The sequence below is a fragment of the Ailuropoda melanoleuca genome, chromosome 15 (genome assembly GCF_002007445.2).
Source record: "Ailuropoda melanoleuca isolate Jingjing chromosome 15, ASM200744v2, whole genome shotgun sequence".
In the NCBI taxonomy this organism is placed as follows: domain Eukaryota; kingdom Metazoa; phylum Chordata; class Mammalia; order Carnivora; family Ursidae; genus Ailuropoda; species Ailuropoda melanoleuca.
This window is the reverse complement of record NC_048232.1, coordinates 87,473,034-87,492,811: the sequence shown is the minus strand read 5'-3', so window position 1 is coordinate 87,492,811 and position 19,778 is coordinate 87,473,034. Positions and strand designations below refer to the sequence as shown.

General features: G+C 44.6%; 1 protein-coding gene across 3 annotated transcripts in view; it reads right to left on the bottom strand.

Annotated features, from left to right (window-relative positions):
- ATXN10 (ataxin 10) overlaps positions 1-19,778 on the bottom strand; it is a 164,693-nt gene that overhangs the window by 92,730 nt on the left and 52,185 nt on the right. For all 3 annotated transcript variants that reach the window (XR_004621014.1, XM_034644421.1, XM_019803351.2), the window contains exons 6-7: positions 13,104-13,184; positions 5,948-6,113 (exon numbers count right to left, since the gene is read on the bottom strand). Coding sequence is in view for 2 of the 3 variants with exons in the window: in XM_034644421.1 (XP_034500312.1) it covers positions 5,948-6,113; positions 13,104-13,184 (247 nt within the window). In the remaining variant the exon portion in view is untranslated. The remainder of the gene's footprint in view (positions 1-5,947; positions 6,114-13,103; positions 13,185-19,778) is intronic.

Below are 19,778 nucleotides of genomic sequence, written 5' to 3'. Positions count from 1 at the left end.
TTAAAGTTACGTATAAAATAATGCACTGGTGATGGGGCGCCTGGGTGGCACAGCGGTTAAGCGTCTGCCTTCGGCTCAGGGCGTGATCCCGGCGTTCTGGGATCCGAGCCCCACATCAGGCTCCTCCGCTAGGAGCTTGCTTCTTCCTCTCCCACTCCCCCTGCTTGTGTTCCCTCTCTCGCTAGCTGTCCCTTTCTCTGTCAGATATATAAATAAAATCTTTAAAAAAAAAATAATAATGCACCAGTGAGACACTGGAATTTTGCTTCAATCCAGGGCTGCTGCCCCAAGACCGGGTAGGGATCATGGATAAAACAAGAGCGGTAATGAACTGAGAGCTGCTGACATGGGTGATGAGGTTTCAGGATGCTTTTTTCGCACAGTCTGTTTGAAATGTTCCATGATAAGAAGATAAGAACAAAATTAGAGGGTTGGAAGAGATCATCTAGATGTTTCCTTCCAGCTCCCAAATTCTATGATGTTAACTGAAATAAACCCAAAAGAAAATGAATCTAGCTCTACCTAACACACTCCCAATTTTAATTATCAGAATCCTTTTATTAATACTGTGTTTCTAAGGAGCATCTGGAAACCAATAACGAAAAAAAAGCCAGGAAAATGATTCTCTTAAAAACGAAGAGGAATATTCGAGAAGCCCTTCTAGTATTCGTAAGCATTACACAACTACAGTCATAAAATCAGGCACGTGGGGAAAACATACACAGGCACATCAAAGGAATGAGCCTCTGCAGTGGGCAGAAGAGGGGGGAAAAAAGATGAGTCTCCTGTCTACATCATCTGTCTGGGTTAACTTCACTCTTTAGTGTCTTTGAACTACTTTACAATATTCTAAAAGTTGTAGAAAAATGATAATAGTGCAAATGAGTCTTGTCCACAGAAATGTAGATTACTTGAATCTGGCTGGAATGCAAGTAATTACTGCCTTGTGCACAGACCAGTGTTTGCATCTATGGGTCAGATCACTCCAGCATTCCTTCATCACGTATAAACACGCGGCACTCTGAATTCTTTGATAGCTGTTAGTATCTCACTGGTTCTCTCTGTAAAATGTCAGAAACACAGAAATGGATCCAAAAACATACAAGAATGTAATATACAACAAAGGCAGCATTAAAAGTAGTGGAAAGGATGAGATCATTCACTAAATGGTATCGACACAACAATTAACCCCTAACGTTTAGGGAGTGCTAACTATGAATCGATCAGGAGAGTAAATGCTTATAGCAAAATACCATTCACTTCCAGGCAGAGAAACTGGGGCACAGAGGATAAGTAACTTTCCCAAGATCACACAGCAGTAATGGAGGAGATCAGGATTCAAACCCAAGTGGTCCTTTACCAAAGATTACAGAATCGTGGATCATCAAAAGACATAAATAATTCATTTGATCTATACTTCCCTCCTTGCTCAAAAACAAATTCAGTTAAAAATGTGGACCAAGTACTGAAAGAACGAGAATACACAAGTGCACATTTCCACAATCTAAGTGGTGATGGTTTTATTAAATATGTAAAAAACTTCAGAAACCATAAGGATAATTAGGTAAGCCCAACTAGATTAAAAACAAAAATATAAACTTCTAAATGGCTAAGAATACCATAAATAAATTCAAACAAAAAATTAACTACAGGGGGAAAAAGTTTCCTGTATATATGACAAAAACATTAATCTTCTGAAAATGCTCATTAATAAATGTATTTTAAAAGGTAACCTAATATGAAAAACAAATTAACATGCTGGACACTGCAAACAGTTACAGAGAAATGGGAATTAGATCAGATCAGTGAAAAGCTGTAAACTCATCTACTCCCCTGCTCTTTTGGTGCGGCCTTTAGAAGTATTTCTAAACATTTTAAATAAACAGACTCTTTGACTCAGCAATTCAACGTCTGGGAATTTACAATTCCAGATTTACCTGTCCAAAACTGGAGAGATACCCACGCTACCTACAGCATTATCGGTAAAGGTTTAAGGAAAACCCTGGAAGCAACACAAGTGCACACTGATGGAGAACAAAGGAGAAAATTCCATCTCCTCTGTCTGGTGGGATTCTGCTCGACTGTGAGGAAGAAGGAGATGAAGGCATGTGTGTGTTAAAATGGAAAGATGTACGAGACACTTCAGGGTAGGTGATAAAAGAAGTTGAAGATGAAAAAAAGTAGTATTGTAAAAAAAAAGACGACGACGACGACGACGAAGGGAACAAAAAACAGGTGTGCACATATAAAAAACCCTGAGAGGGAAGGAAAAAGGATATGCTGATATGTCCGTAGAAAACAGACAGTGGCTGGGCGGGAAGGAGGACTTTTGTTTCACGTGGACTTCAGTGTGAATTTTTTTTATTTAATAAGCAAATATTATTTGCACAATACAAATATTTAATCCCTTATCAGTCTGTGGAATGAAAGATTACCCTTTCTTATCCCGCAAATATTTATTAAATACCTACTATATTAACAGATATTACAACGTAAGTTGGGGAATGCAAGGAATAAAACAGAATGAAAAACCCACCACCTGAGGATGATTCTCATAATAAATGAATAGGAAAAAATACAAAACTAAAAAGAATTTATGTAACTTCCAGAGGAAAGCCCAGACTCCCTACAAGCGACAAGACCAAGCGAGATAAAGCCGAACTGAACCCTAAGTCCTGCAGGATAAGCTGCATATCAGCACTGACAAAAACGTTCTCAGAAAAGGGAAACAAGGACACAAAAAATACCAAAGACAGAAACACGTACGTTAATGTGAGAACCTGAGACTGTTTCTATTAAGGAAGACAGGAAAAAAAGCCTCAGGATTTTAAAGCCAAACAATTACATAAGTATACAATAGATGATCCCAAGATGACAACCTTCACTCCAATTTTTCGGTCAGAGCATTAGGAGACCCTTACTGGATATCTTGTCCTAAGACTATCACAACTGGGTAAACGAGGTTTGCTGGTCTGCTGGCTGCGGGGAGAGGGAAAAGGAGGCAGGAGCACAGAGCCCTGATCTGCAGCCTTTGCTGATTTCCACGGCAGAAACACTTCCACCATGGCCGATTTCAAGCTACCGAGAGTTCAAAAGTCAGCTCACGGATTTCTAAATATTCAACAATCGACTCTCAGAAGTCTGTATAGGCCGGCTTCAGTATACCACTGGGTATATGGTATATTTAAATATTGGGTTTATAGGTCACCTTAAAAACTACTGTGGCTTTTTAAAAAAACATCTAACTTAAAAGAGAACACATACACCCTGATATGCACAAGTCATGACTGTATAGATCAATGATTTTTAAGATTTTTTTATTCACTTGAGAGACAGAGCAAGTGAGAGTGACAGCACGAGCGGGGGGAGAGAGAAAAACAGACTCTACACCCAACAGGGATCCCAACGCGGGGCTCTATCCCAGGACCCTGGGACGACGACTCGAGCCCAAGGCAGACGCTTAACCGACTAAGCCACCCAGGCGCATAATCGATGATTTTTTAAAAAGTGAACTATTGGGCTTTTCAAAAGAGAACTGTCTATAAATTTCTCTCTCTCAATATGTAGTAATTACTCCCATTTTAGAGAAAAAAACTGCTTGAAAGAAAAATATAAATTTTCCTCAATATAAAAAGTTCCAACAGGTAATTTCTTACTACAATGCTGAAGTCATCTATACTATAAACACCAGTGCCTCGAAAAAGCTTAAAGCTGTGGTTTAACAAGTACTTAGTTTTACTTCCTTTTCTGTCTCCCAGAGGATTGATTTTTACAACTTTTTTGAAGCACAGCTCACTGCTCCTCCTGCTGGAAACAGAGGCAAATCTATCTCCAGAAAGGAAAGGCACCAGTGAGCCAAGACTTGCCCTCTCCTATCACAGAAATGAGAACCGAGATACCAGAGACCAACGTGGTATGTAGGACACAGCACAGACCATCCCCTAGAGCACAGTAACTGGGAAAAAGGTACAGTCACAAAGAAGGGAGAGGGGGTTAGAGATTCATGGCATCACACATACAGGATCCGGGAAACATGAATGGATCTAGACACAGTGGACGGTCCCGTGGAAAGGCAGACCCTCCCAGCCGCTCTCCACCCGTCACTCCCATCGGCATAGAAACGTTTACATCGGTGTTAATGCAATAAAACACGTCCATCTTGAGTGCACCCCATACAGAGTTTTATCAATGTACACGCTATGCATCACATCTCTCTTGCCCAAATGTACCCTCATATCCTCCACCGTCAGATCTACCCCTTCACCTCTAGCCCCAGGGGACATCTGATCTACTTTGCTCGTATCAGTAAATTTTGCCTTCTAGAGAATTTCAGAGATGGAATGGTAGGATACGCTCTCTAGTCCGGCCACTTTTGGGCAGCATGTTGGGATTCATCTCTCCTGCTGTATCACAAACCCATTCCTTTCTAGTGCTGAGCTGTAGTCCGGAGAAAGAACCACTCTAACTTTAAGACAGAAGGGAAGGAAGATGGGACAGACAAAAATAAAGAGAATTTCTCAAGTGTGAAGGATGTAGCAAGGCTTCCATCCCCTTAGTAAAGACCAGAATAATCCAGGGCGGCCTCGAGGAAAATAAAACAATAAGATGACTTGAAGAAGCTAGCCAGGATGGTGTATGACTGGGCATCTCCTACAATGACAGAGACAAACGTTCCGGAAGGCAATTTAGAAACCTGTACCATAAGCTTTAAAACTGCATATACCCCGGAGCACGTCAGTCAGTTAAGTGTCTGACTCTTGATTTTGGCTCAGGTCATGACCTCACGGTCCTGAGATCGAGCCCAGCATCAGGCTCTGCACTCAGTGGGGAGTCTGCCTAAAATTCTCTCCTTCTCTCCATCTGCTCCTTCCCCATCTCAAGTATGCATGCTCACTCTCTCAAATACATAAATCTTAAAAAAAAAACAAAAAACAAAAACCATAAAACTGCATGTACCCTTACACCCAGCAATTCCACTCCTGGGTTAACAGTAGGGAAAGGTACAAAGACGGAACTGCAAAGACATATACTGTCACACTAACTACAGAAAACAGAAAAAAGAACAACTGGAATGGCCAACAGCTGGACAAATGAACTACGGCAAATTCCTCACTTCTAATGCCACACTGACTTTTTAGAAGACACTGACAATGTACTGTTTATTCCTTCTGCAAATGTGAAGTGCCTGCTGTGTGTGGAGTACTATGAACGTAACAGTCAAAACTTCTACCTTCATAAAACTTACATTCAGGAGAAGAAAAAGGGAAACTTACAAACAGCACAGCATAATTTCAATTTTAATACACAGATGTTTGTGTATTAAATGCACACATATATTTGATGTTCTCTGCCTAGAAAAATACGTTAATTAGAATTTGTTTTCAAGTCATTAACTCTGGATAGTAGGAGTAAGAGCACTGTTTTCCCTTGTCATAGTCTCTTAACTGTTCTAAAACAAGGATACTGTCCTTGTCCGTCCTGACTGCTTAACAGAATGCCACAGACCGCGGTGGCTTAGAAACAACACACTGATTTCTCACAGTTGCGGAAGCAGGAAGCCCACAATCAGGAGGGCTGGGTTCTGATGAAGGTCATCTTCCAGGCTGCAGATGGCCGACCTCTCACTGTGTCCTCATGTGGTGGACGGGGCAAGGGATCCTTGCAGGGTCTCTTTATAAGGGCACTAATCCCATTCCTGGGGGCTCTACCCTCAAGACCTACTCACCTCCCACAGGCCCAGCCTCCTAGGACCATTACTTTGGCTGTCAGGTTTGCAACATATGGATTTGGAGGGAAAGGATCACAAATATTCAGTCCATAGCAGTCCATACATTACTTACACAATATTTTGTAAAGCTTTTACAAAAGAATTCTCACAGAGGACCTATCTGGGTTAGAAAATCTCCCTGCTCTCTTCCATCCAAGATTATGGAATCTGTCCTCTTACCTCGTCGTCTGCATGCTGCTCGGAGGTTAATTTTAGCACCATCTTGCACTGATCCACAAAAGTGCTTGCGATCAGCTCGGCATGGCTCAGAAAAACGGGGATGTCATCCTTGGTCAGTGGCTCATCCCCCACTAATTTCGCAATTATGAGGTCCAACAATGTAACTCTGTAAAACGTACAAGAGTTTTACATGAATATGTAATACTGAAATTGTACAATTGCTAAAAATATTGAGAGAGAGCATTTTAAGAGAATATTTTCATTTCTAAATTTCTTAGTTTATAATGTCTACCTAGGGAAAATATTTTGTGTGAATAAAATGACTCTTCATCAATTACCTTTTTAAAAAAATCTTGATTTCTTTGATGTGATCTGACTACAGAAACCAGCACCTTTTCTATATGCATTCCTGTGAGCCCGTAATTCAACATTTCAGAAATGCTGTCAGATTAAGTTTTATAACACATCCACAACGACAACAACAGTGACGTTCAGTGGGCTAATAATGTTTATTCACAGCTCACTACTGGGCTGATGAACGTTCTACACACACGCCCTCTGAGAGGCAGCTACTGTCTCTGGCCTGCGAATGGGGAAAATACACTTACGGTAGGCACGGAGCATTTCTTACCAAACCAACAAAACAAAAAAAAGAAATTGCTCACTGCAGCAAGTTTCAAGTATGAAATAAAACTATACCAAACTCTTCCTGTATTTTCTGCCGAATGATGGGAAAGATCATCGGTCTGGAAAAATCACACACAAACCTCACCGGTTTTCAAAACTCCTAAAAGCCTCCAATTTCTTACAGCAATCATTAATCCAAAATAAAACAAATAATCCCCTCGACTGAGCACAAAAGAACAACAAATAGGTCACCATTAGGGTATTTTTGTCCTCCTTAATTCACACAGAAGCCTTAAAAATGAATGGGGTCCTCTCAGGCCATAAAGCCAGGCTTTCCACTCTTCCCAGGCAGGACAACTTTCCGGGAATGCTAGGGAGGAGGCCACCTAAGGAACCCAAACGTCTGCTCTAAAAATACTCCTTTTAAATTGGGATAGTGTGGCAATGATTGCTAGGTATGAGAAGTCGTGAGCTCTGGTTTTAGGGAATTCAGCACCTTAAGGACTATTATTCCAAACAGGGCAAAGAAAAGGACAAAGAGATCGTGAAGGAGTTGCGTGAGGTTCGAGACAGAAAGGGTAGGCCCAGCGTGGTACCCAGCAGCAGCAGGAAGGCCCTGGAGTCCCAGGGGACACTCTGAGGGAGACCTGGAAGCTGGAGCTGACGGATACGGTCGGCACAGATACTGCCTTCTCTATAAGCTCACCAGAGGCCACCCACCCCTCGGACTTCCACCCACTCAGGAGACGCCCCTCTCCACTCTACTGTGTGATTATTAACAAGGACAGCCAAGCAGCGGAGAAGTAAGTGATTTTAAGGAAAAAATTTTAAAAATGAATGTTCAAAATATGAAAATACAAAGCAAGTTTAAATATCACCTGAGAGTAAATTAGACTTCATTAAATGATCCTACTCCCACTGTGTTATCTGTCAATAAAAGCTTCCGGCTCCCATTATGACGGAGTGGGTCCAGCCATTTGGGGCCCTCCCAACCCAAGTGCCCGTCAGACTCCCCAGACTTCCTGTACTTCGAGCCACATCAAAACCATCCTTCTCGTCACGTACAGGCATCGCATGTGGGACACACAACTCCAGCAGGAAACTGTGTTCAAAATCATTTATTTTCACGGCACATTACATTTGCTGCCTCCATTTGCAAGCCAGAAACCGTATGTGTGTTGAAATGTCCTGCAGAATCTGGGAAAATGGGACATGATGTGGAATGTCTTCCTTCTTCCAGCTGTGGGGGAACCGCACTAAATGTTTCCTTGAAAATGTAACAGAATACAAGCGCTATGCACTCACTGATTTATTTATTCACTCACAAGTGAACGATGAAAAAGCAAGAGACCTAGTTAAAGAGGTCAGGGACTAGCTGTCTACAATCACACAGTGGTGTGGAAGTCCTGCGTCCTTAAACCCCACAATCCTTGCTCGGGGCTGCCTCAGGCTACCAGACACACCCCTCAATTCAGACTTGAGCTTCTAGGATTTTCTCTCTCAACCACTGGCTGTCATTTGCAATCTTTCTGATTCACTTCTGATTAAACACATACACAGTCTGTCCTCAAAATGAGGATTTGTTTCATCAAAAAAATAGCAACAGATATACACGTGAAGAATTTTAAGGGAAAATTCTATAGCAAAATTTTTATTTGAAAGTTATGCATGCTTAAATTAACGCAGGCTACAATTTTAATAGCCACCCCTGCACTGTCCTGAAATGGGTTGAGTTTGTTATGAGAGGACTGGAGTGAGGGGCAAAGGAGGACAGGGAACTTGTGAGTGAGCGAGTTTTATGAGCAGGGCATGAAATAATATTCTCTAATTCTAGAAATAAAATGTAATTCAAATTTCAGGACAGCTCCAACGAACCATGAACTTACATTTGGACTCCTCCACATACACAATTTGTTGAATGGTGTGCCCACAAAGGCCAAACCTTTCATTCACCTGAGCAACCGAGACACAGGCACAAAGCTGTGGCTGAATTAATCTCACTAGTCCTTTAACAAGTTACAGAGATAAGAAATTCTCGTGTTGTGGGGAAGATCGCTGATTTTGGCATCCAACAGACTGCGTTCAAACACTCCCCCAGCTACCTCTGTCACCCGGGGCAAACACCCAAACCTACGAAACCGCAGACCCCAATGGGGCAGACAGCAAGAATAACACCGACCTCCCCGGGTCTCTGGAGGAGGAAACGAAACGGCTGGAGGAAAAGCCGAGGTAACAGAGCAGCAGGACTAAGTGGTGGTGACAGCGTGGTAACGGGTAGCGGGGGTACTAGCAGCAGAAGCAGAGGCAGAACTAGCAATGCATTTACCAAGTGATAACCACGTGCCAGGCACCGAGCGCTTCACGGGTTTCAATCAGTTACGGCAACTTCGTGGGGCGGCTACTGTCCTCGTCCTCACTCTACAGATGAACCGGAGTTCCGCAAGTGCAGGTAACTCACCCACAGCCGTGAGCCACGGAACACCTCTGCTGTTCACTGCTCTGCTACACAGATTACAAGCCTGAGAACCACCCAAGCGTTTTCCAAGAGCAGCTATTTTAATGTAATAATACCGCGATTCATGGGGAAGGAGGACCAGAAAATCACAGAAATGCAGGCTCTCATTTCTGCTGAGTCAACCATGTGAACTGATTCTGACTCCATATCCCAAACTTGTCATCCATTAGTCTGGAGTCGATGAGTGGTGACTTTCCAAGCACTTTCCCTCCGGAGCCATGCACACTGTCACGTGATGCCCCAGGGACCGCCAATAGGCACTCAGTGAACACACTACCTGTTAGACTGACCCTCAAACGTCTTTAAATCTGGCAGCCCCTAACCCAACTGGACACTCTAACTCAGCGGGGGGTGGGGGGGCACAGCCCGGGCATTCCTCAGGTGATTCTCATGTGTGCTCCCAAAAGCCACCCAGGTGTCTCCACAGGGGTCTCTCTAGTGAAGTTCCTCATCTGAACCACAGAACACAGAGAATGTTCTCGGTTCTCACAAACAAGGCACACAGCACCACTCCAGATGCGTAGGAAAGAGGTTAATTCATTACATATCCCTGTTGAGAAAACTCTAATCTTTTCAATCCTATTAATCTGCAAACGTACAACTATGAACATAGAATTACCCAATATTGCCTGAAAAGAAGTCAACAGGGAACCCAAGACCTCTACTTGACCGCAGATTGAGTGTTCCTGCCAAGGCCCCTTTCCCCTCCTCCCTACGCCCTCCCCCCAACACACACCAGCACACACACCATCAGCACTGAACGCGTCAGGTCCTCCAGCCAACCATTCGAGTCAGTCAGCACGAAAAGCTCACACAAGCTCTGACACAGGCCTAAAAGCATGAGTGTACAGCTGACCCTTGACCACCACAGGGGTCGGGGCACTGACCGCCCCCAACCCCCGCAGTAAAAATCCACGTTATCACTTTTGACTCCCCCAAAACTTAACTACTAATAGCCGACTATTGACCGGAAGCCTTACCAACAACACAAGTTAATTAACATGTATTTCATATGTTGTATGTATTATATACTGTGTTCTTACAAAAACTGAGCTAGAGAAGAAGAAAATGATATTAAGAAAATCATAAGGAAGAAGAGTGCCTGCGTGGCTCAGTCGGTTAAACGTCCCACTCTTGGTTTCACCTCAGGTCATGATCTCGGGGCCATGAGATCGAGCCCAAGGTTGGGCTCTGTGCTCAGTGCAGAGTCTGCTTGAGGTTCTCTCCCTCTTCCTCTGCCCCTCCCCTGCTCATGCATGCACATGCTCTAAAATAAATTAAACAAGTAAAACCTTAAAAAAGAGGAAATCGGGGCGCCTGAGTGGCGCAGTCGTTAAGCGTCTGCCTTCGGCTCAGGGCGTGATCCCGGCGTTATGGGATCGAGCCCCACATCAGGATCCTCTGCTGGGAGCCTACTTCTTCCTCCCACTCCCCCTGCTTGTGTTCCCTCTCTCACTAGCTGTCTCTATCTCTGTCAAATAAATAAATAAAATCTTTAAAAAAAGAGAGAGAAAATCAGAAGGAAGAGAAAACACATTTACAGGACTGTACTTATTTAAAAAATCTGCACGCAAGTGACCTGTGCAGTTCACACCCGCGTTGCTCAAGGGTCAGCTGTACATTCACCAGAAGGAGAGGCGGTGGCCAGGATGCTCCAGGCAGAGAAAGGACATTCGCAAAAGCATGAAATTATGTGTCGCCCTAACATGGTGACCGGAGCAGGGGAAGGGGCTGGAGACAAAGCTGCATGATACAGGCCCTCGCGTGCCACACCACGGGATTTCACTCTGTCCTGTAACAGCAATCTGCGCCAACAGCAGGACACGCTCCTCGCTGGCAGGGCAGCAGGTCGCAGAAGAGAGGGGAAACACACACATCAGAACAATGAGACTGGCGACTGTGTTCCTGGCAGCCTGACGCATGAGAGCTGAAAGGGAGAAGCAACCTAAGTGTCCACCGCCAGGTGAGCGGATAAACCCGACGTGGCCCACCCGCACCACGTAACAGGATTCAGCCTTGAGAAGGAAGGACATTCTGACACGTGCCATGACATGGATGAGCCTGGAAGACATTATGCTCAGTGAAGTAAGCCAGTCACAAAAGGACAAAGACTGCACAATTCCACTTACACGAGGCACTTAGGAGAGTCATCAAAATCCAGAGACAGAAAGTGGGACGGTGGCTGCTGAGGCCACGGCAGGGGAATGAGCGTACACGCTGCTTAATGAGTCCAGTTTCAGTTCTGCAAGATGAGGAAGTTCTGCAGACGGGCCGCACAACAGCGTGAACGTGCCCAACAGTATTAAACCGCATACCTTCACATGATGGAAACGGTGCATTTTGTGTTATGTGTACATGACTCACGATGTTTAAAAACGGGCACAACCAAGTCTAGTCAAAGATGACGTTAAGGGCAAAGCACAGCTGCGACGAGAGTGAGCTCAGGGGACATGAGGAGCGCCCACGGCAAGGCCGCTGCCTGTGAAGCAGCCAGCAGAAGGGGCCTTGAGGGCTCGGAGGTTCCCACGTCGGCAGACGGCACTGCAGGAGTCAGCGCACTAACTGGACAGACCTTCTCACGAGTAAGAAAATTCCCGTGCTTCCTCACGTTTTCACCTAGACAGCTTCCTGTGGCACCCTGACGTGCCAAGCACTGTGTGGGCAACATGGCCACCCCGGAAGAGGAAGACGGAGCCCGCGCCCTCGCAGGGCCCACAGCCCGACGGCAGGGCCGCACGGCAGCACGCAGGGGCGCCACATGACACGACGTACGACAAATGACGCGAGGAAACAAAAGCACGTCTCGGGAAGAAAAGTCGAGAAGGGCTGTGGCATGTGAGCAGACGCTGCATGACGAGGAGCAGCGGCTACAACGTCTTCGTAAGTAAAAACGGAAAATGTTTAGTCTGGCATCTTCATCTGGTTACATAATAGAGCAGTTTAAAAACAGATCCTTCGACAGGAATATGGAAAATGGAAAACCGAATATTAAAAACACGATCCAGCCGTGCATCATTGTCCCTGTGCTCAGGTATTCCTTGTTGCAAAGCAACTTCCTGATTGACAGCACTGTTCTTCACGTCACTATTTTAGGTCAAAAAACTACAAATAATTCTTTTTCTGCAACAGAAGTATGCACTGGATTTACAAACGTGGCATTTAAACTGACTTTAAAAGCACTAACGTTTCTTTTCATTAAAGCTATTAAAGAAGAAACCCCACTTAACGAGACTACAAAGGGGTGTAAAAGCTTAATTGTCATAAGCCACATAGATAGTAAGAATTTCAAAACCACAGCAATTATAAAAATTGTGACTACAATCAAAAGATTAACATTTTTTAAAGTTTTTGATCATTAGATCTGTGCTTTCGAAGTTCTATTTTTCCTAAGGCAACTTTTCCAATAAGGCTCGGGAACACACATGCTATGGGAGCCATCCAGAGCGCTGTGAATCATGTCATTCCATCCTCTAATCTTACAGGCCGAGAAACTGAATCCCAACACGGTAAAAGGCCTGGCTGCGGTCACAGAAAGAATTACCATCACAAGGAGGCAGGGAGCCATGGTCTCCGTGCTCCGAGGACACTGCTCTTCCCACTACAATAACAGGGAGATCACGGATGGTACCCAGTCTTTGTCTGAAATACCTATGGGAAACTATAAACATGAGTGGGGTATGTCCCAAATCATTACACCAGTGATGTGAACCCAAGAGCACATTTCAAAGACGCAACTGCAATCAAAGGACAAGCATCCCATTTTGTTCTAAACGTTTCTGAGTTTGCCTTTACTGAAGAGCGGCGCCAACCTGGATCGTGTAGCCTCACGTAAATCACCGCCTGTTGTGGCTAAGCTGTAATGTTAACCAACCAATTTAAAACCATTACTGACACAGAAACATGTATTTAGAGATTTTGTGCCAACTAAGAAACCACATAGTTTCTCAGTCATGTGTACAGGATACTCTGTATGGTATGCTAAATACTCAAAACCACACTGGGTTTTGGGGTTACCTTTCTTGATTGCTCATTTTGGCATACATCACTTTCACCAATTCCGGGCTTTTCAGAAAGTGGTCTGTAATAATCAAGAACCTAAGAAAAAAGGAGGAGAAAGTGTGGTTACCAGAAACATAGTAAAATGGACATGGCCTTATCACTTTATGGGCATTACACATCTTTTTCTCGAGCTTCTGATTTGCTGTAATCTTAAAATGTTTTAAAAGGTTCATATACCATCTTTCCATTAGTGGCGAAAAGAAAATAAAGCCCTCAAAATAGGCTTCTCCAATTTTACTTTGGAAAAATTTATTGAAATGATTCAAATTTATTCAACTACAGATCTTACCTAAGTTCCGTTTTAACTGTAAAGTGAAATTTAGCTACTCGTAGTTCAGGTATAAACAGAAACCATATTAAACTGTTTTACTCAGAAGGTTAAGTGCTGAAATTAACTGAAGGAACAGACATGTCACACGTTTTATTTAAACATATGCCACGAACCCAGTAATGCACACTGGCTTGATTACCTCGTCTGTAAGAGCTCTCGAGTTACCGAGAAAACATCCTCATTGTCAAACCATGCACTCATCTCAACTCAGAGATCAACTTAGGGAAACCCCGAGGCAAAGATTATAAGCGTATTTCTTTAAAGTACCACTGTGACAACTAAAAAGACCGAATAGTATTATTAATTAATTCTGAATCATATGGGCCAGAGGGCATCTTAAGCATGTGCAGGCTTAGGAACTAAAGAATACACTGTTCGTAACCAAGGTTACAGCAGTCAGAGTGACTGTAAAGCATTAAATGTATTTATGAACACAGTTTATCTAACCACTTAACAAAAAATATAATGGAAGTATGTGTTTCGGTATGAACACCAAAGGAAGCATGTTTATACCACCACAACACAGTGTCACTATCCAAACACACGTTCTATTCCCTCCACAGCCCTCAAAATAACTCATCAGCAGTTTGATATAAGGTATTTCCAGTAATAATGGATATAATCAAAGTTCTCAAACAATCTTCTTACCAGTTTAGGTATGTCATAAACTGCAACAAGAGAAATTTCACACATTTTAAGCCAAATACATAAAAGTGACCCTAAAGCTCACTCAGGATTCAGCTGTCTGGGGCTCAAAACATTGACCCAAAAGAACGTTCATTCAAAAACGCTATGCTCCGGGGCGCCTGGCTGGCTCAGTCGGTTGAGCACTGGACTCTTGATTTCCGATCAGGTCATGATCTCAGGGTCCTGAGATCAAGCCCCGTGTCAGGCTCCGCACCGGGCGTGGAGCCTACTTAAGATTCTCTCTCTCTGCCCCTTCCCCACCCCATGCTCACTCTCTCTGTGTCTCTCAAGAAAACCAAATAAATAAATAATAATAATAATAAATAAAAAGCATTAAAAAAAAAACCCCGCAATGTTCCAAAACTGTGCTAGGAGCTAGGTTACAATCCATATTCCAAAATGTTAACAGAGGAGAAAAGCCCAGACATACACAGAGAATTAGACAAAAATGTGTTAGGGGCAACACACACACACTTTGTGGAACAGAGAAGTAACAAAGCTGATCTAACCAGAGGGTCAGGGCAGGACGTTCAGGAAGCTGGAGCAGGTGTTCTGTGAGTCCCTCACTGAAGGGGAACATGGAAAAACAGGACGGCAGCACCCTCAGGGAACTATACCCAGGAGAACACGATGATCGTTTAAAGGAAGATTCAGGACCGAAAGCTTCCATCTTGGAACACTACTGGCCCTCAGCTGTGGGCCCTCCTGTCCCTCAGCCAAGGTTCTGTCATGACCATGCCCTCCTTCATGACGCCAGTGTCCTCTTTCTTTTTGATCAATTTTTATTGATCTTCTTAAGGACCAGTGTTGCCTTGGTTAATTTTTTCTAGTGATTTCTGTTTCCTGTGTCACTGTTTTTGGCCCTGATCTCGTCTCAATTGCTTCTTTCTGCTAACTCAGGTTTTTCTGCGCTCCCGTCTATCTTCACGAAGCAGAGCCTTCTTCACGGAACTCACTGCTTAGACCTTTCTCCTCTTCTGGCAGAAACATTTAAAGCTACACATCTCCCTCCAAGCACTGCTTAGCTTCAGCCGCAGATTCTGTATTTTCATTATCCTTCTGTTCAAAAGACTCTCTAATGTGCCCTATGATTTCTTCTTTGACAAACTGATTCTTTAGATGAGCTAAAGTCCAAAAACTTGGCATTTTTCTCAGCATCATCTGATGATGGTTTTCTAATGGAAGGTCACCGTAGTCAGAGACCACACACTCTGTATGTTCTCAGTCCTTTTTGTATATTTACTGAGACTTTTTCCACAGCCCAGATTACGGTCGATCTTGGTGAACATTACACACGCCGCTGAAAAGAAAGTGGATTTTTCAAATGCTGAGATAATGCTCTACAACATCGCTCGGGGAAAACGGTTCTGAGATCAACTTTGTCTACACGGACGTTCGTGTGCTCCAATCAATGGTGAAAATCTCCCAACTATCACTTCCAATTCCAGGCATAATGGACTAACGATTTACCCTCCTACCTCAAACAACTATAAAAGCAGGCAAAATATATGAAACAACAGTTTTCAGATAATGGACAACAGACCCAAGTCAATCAGGTTGTGGGAATAAAAGGCACTTCGGCGAATTTCCTCTTAAACAAACAAAATATTCTAATACGTGTGTGATAAATGTGACTTGATCAGTACGTGTGTAAAATCCTTAAGGCCTAACAGCAGATGGAGACACATTCAGAGAAGGAAGGAGTGAGTGTCACACAGTGGAGTGTGTGTTCAAGAGGTGGAACCTGAGTAGAATAAGGTTTCCAGGTACGTGGGGCAGTGAGGGTGAAGGCGACAGGGAAGGGCAGAGGGGAGATGGGTCACAGCCACTCTGCTGCTTGGCCACTGTGACCATCAGCAGCACCTAGAGCAGAAAGGAAACTGGATCCACACTTTGACCTTTATGCCAAGAAAAAGTGCAAGCAGATCAAACACCTACACCTCGAAACCGAAATGATACAATATCGGATGAAAACCTCAGCAGAATAAAGATACTTATAGCTCGTACCAAAAATCTACAGGACATAAAAAAGACTGACAATTTCATCTACGAAAACATCCAAAATTTCTGTATTAAAAAAAAAAAGCCACATGCAAAGTCAACAAAGAAGTGAGAAAAAATATTTGCATTTTATTTCACACAAAGAACTACTGGCCGTATTTAGAAAATATTCCTACATACAGATAAGGGTAAGACTGACATCCAAATGGAAAAACGGGTAAAGGAAATGAGAAGGTACATTAAAAAAAAATGCATTCTTCAACATATAAAACAATGCTCAACCTCGTAACAAGAAAAATACAAAATAAAACATTTTAATGATACTGTTTCAAACCCTGGAGACTAAAAATCCAGCCCTCTGACAGCACACTCTGTTAGCATTGAGAGGAAACCAGGTCCTCTCCAATGGCCAAGAGGAGTATATATTGGTACAAAAGCTACAAAGGACTACTTGGCAGTATTTGTTAAAATATAAAAAAGCATGTTCCCTTTGACCTAGCGAGTGCACTTATGAGTTATTAGACCATCGCACCTGCCCACGTGCAACATGACATACGTATGCACAAGGCTATTCCCTGCCACGTTCCATAGTTACGGAACACTGGGAACCTAACTGTTTACCAATAAGGAACGGATTAAATAAATCACAGTATATTCATACAGCAGAATATAAAGAGAAAATTCGTTATATGCTTATACGGAAAGATCTCAAAAATACCCTATTTGGTTAAAAAAACAAGAGGCTCAGGGGTGTGTGGGTGGCTCAGTCAGTTAAGTGTCCCATTCTTGGTTTAGGCTCAGGTCATGATTCCAGGGTCTGGGGATCGAGCCCCTTATCAGGCTCTGTGCTTGGCATGGATTCTGCTTGAGATTCTCTCTCCTTCTCCCTCTGCCTCTCCCCCTGCTCACACACACTCTCTCTCTAGATAAATAGTAAATAAAATATTAACACATATATATATGTATAAATTAGAAAGAAAAAAAGCAAGAGGCTCAACAGTGCATTGAGAAGCAAGCAAGCAGCTCACCTGCTCAGGGGACGGGGCTGGAAGAACTAAGGGGACGGCAGGGAGGGAAACTAAACTTTCTGATACTTGAACCATATGAATATATGATCTATCAAAGAATTAAATATGTAATTTAAGCATATCCTGGGAAATTATCCCAAGTTTATTTCTGCTTCGTAGACATCCTGTTAGGGAGTGAAAGCATGGCCGTCTCTGGGTGGGACATTATCTGGGGCCCTGGCAGCTCGGTGGAAAACTCGGGTATGTTTCATCTTACCGGAAGCTATTTCTGGGCAGACAAAGCTCAGCCATTTCTCTAATGCAACTTATTAATAAATCTCTGCATGTCTTCTCGAACAGATAAAAACAGAAACACAAGATGAAGTCACTTCACATCCCTTCACGGCAATGCAGTGACACAGTGGTTCAGGTCACCTAGATCCTGGTCAAAAATGTGCTCACTAGGGGCTCCTGGGTGGCGCAGTCATTAAGCATTTGCCTTCGGCTCAGGGCGTGGTCCTGGCGTTCTGGGATCTAGCCCCACATCGGGCTCCTCTACTGGGAGCCTGCTTCTTCCTCTCCCACTCCCCCTGCTTGTGTTCCCTCTCTCACTGGCTGTCTCTGTCAAATAAATAAATAAAGTCCTTAAAAAAAAAAAAATCTGATCACTAAAATGCAGTCCTCACCACTTCCTGCAGAGACTGCACACACAACAGACCACACAGTGCCAGGACGCCTCTCCCCATGGGGCTAACGCCATGCCCTCTCCTGACCCAAGCCACCCTTAACTCAGGAGTTTCAGCCTGCCGGTCTCTGGAAACTTCCCCCACCCCCCACACCTGACAAACTCCCAGCCACAGGCTTCCACGGCACCCTGTGCTTTGTCTTCTGGAACTTCCGTGCTGGCTGCCCTACACGACATCTCCACTTAGATGCCGAGCGGGCATCTTAAATTCAACATGGCCCCAGTAGAACTCTTTATCACTGCCACCCAACCACCTCACCAGCCAATAAGCCCAGAACCTGACCTGTTCTCCCAACCTCACCCCACATATCCAATCCCACATGAAGCCTCATCTGTTCTCCCAAGAGAGCACAATCGATCTGCACGCTTCTCTTCATCCCCACTGCTGCCCCCTCATCCAAACTGCCTCGGCCTCTCACCTGGAGGACTACAGCTGCCTCCATTCTGTCCCCCCCTCCCCTATAGCTCAGCCTCTGCCCAGTGGCCAGAGGGATCTTTTTTTTTTTAAAGATTTTTTATTATTTATTTGACAGAGATAGAGACAGCCAGCGAGAGAGGGAACACAAGCAGGGGGAGTGGGAGAGGAAGAAGCAGGCTCACAGCGGAGGAGCCTGATGTGGGGCTCGATCCCACAACGCCGGGATCACGCCCTGAGCCGAAGGCAGACGCTTAACCGCTGTGCCACCCAGGCGCCCCCAGAGGGATCTTTTAACACACAAACCAAGGGGTGCTTGGGTAGGTCAGTCGGTTGAGTGACTCTTGGTTTCAGCTCAGGTCATGACCTTGGGGTCACGGGATGGAGCTCCATGTCGGGCTCCGTGCTTGGTGGGGAATTTGCCCACCCCACCTCTGCCCCTCCTACCACTCACGTGCACACTCTCAAATAAATAAATGAAATGCAAACCAGGTCCAGTGCACACACTGCTCAGAAGTCTCCGATCACATCCCATCGCACAGAGAATAAACCAACCACCTCTTCCTGGTTTGCAAAGCCCAATGTAACTGGCCTCCAGCCACCACCCCCAGACTGCGACTCCGGCCCATTCCACTGAAACCACCCTGGGCCCTGTGTCCTGCAGCGGAGACCCCTGCTGGGGATTCTTCGCACTCCGGGTATTCATTGTTCCATGTTCTTCCCAACCCTTCTCCACCTTTACCCACAGGTCATCCAAAGATGGGGAGTGTGTTCTCAGCTCAAATGTCACCACCTCAGGAAAGGCTTCCTTGATCTCCCAATTCCAAAGCAGCACCAGCTCCTCCAAGCCCCATCACCCCACTGGAGTACTTTGTCAAGATCAAATGCTCTTTCGGGGTGCCTGGGTGGCACAGCGNGAATAAACCAACCACCTCTTCCTGGTTTGCAAAGCCCAATGTAACTGGCCTCCAGCCACCACCCCCAGACTGTGACTCCGGCCCATTCCACTGAAACCACCCTGGGCCCTGTGTCCTGCAGCGGAGACCCCTGCTGGGGATTCTTCGCACTCCGGGTATTCATTGTTCCATGTTCTTCCCAACCCTTCTCCACCTTTACCCACAGGTCATCCAAAGATGGGGAGTGTGTTCTCAGCTCAAATGTCACCACCTCAGGAAAGGCTTCCTTGATCTCCCAATTCCAAAGCAGCACCAGCTCCTCCAAGCCCCATCACCCCACTGGAGTACTTTGTCAAGATCAAATGCTCTTTCGGGGTGCCTGGGTGGCACAGCGGTTAGGGGTCTGCCTTCGGCTCAGGGCGTGATCCTGGCGTTGTGTGATCGAGCCCCACATCAGGCTCCTCCACTGTGAGCCTGCTTCTTCCTCTCCCACTCCCCCTGCTTGTGTTCCCTCTCTCGCTGGCTGTCTCTATCTCTGTCAAATAAAT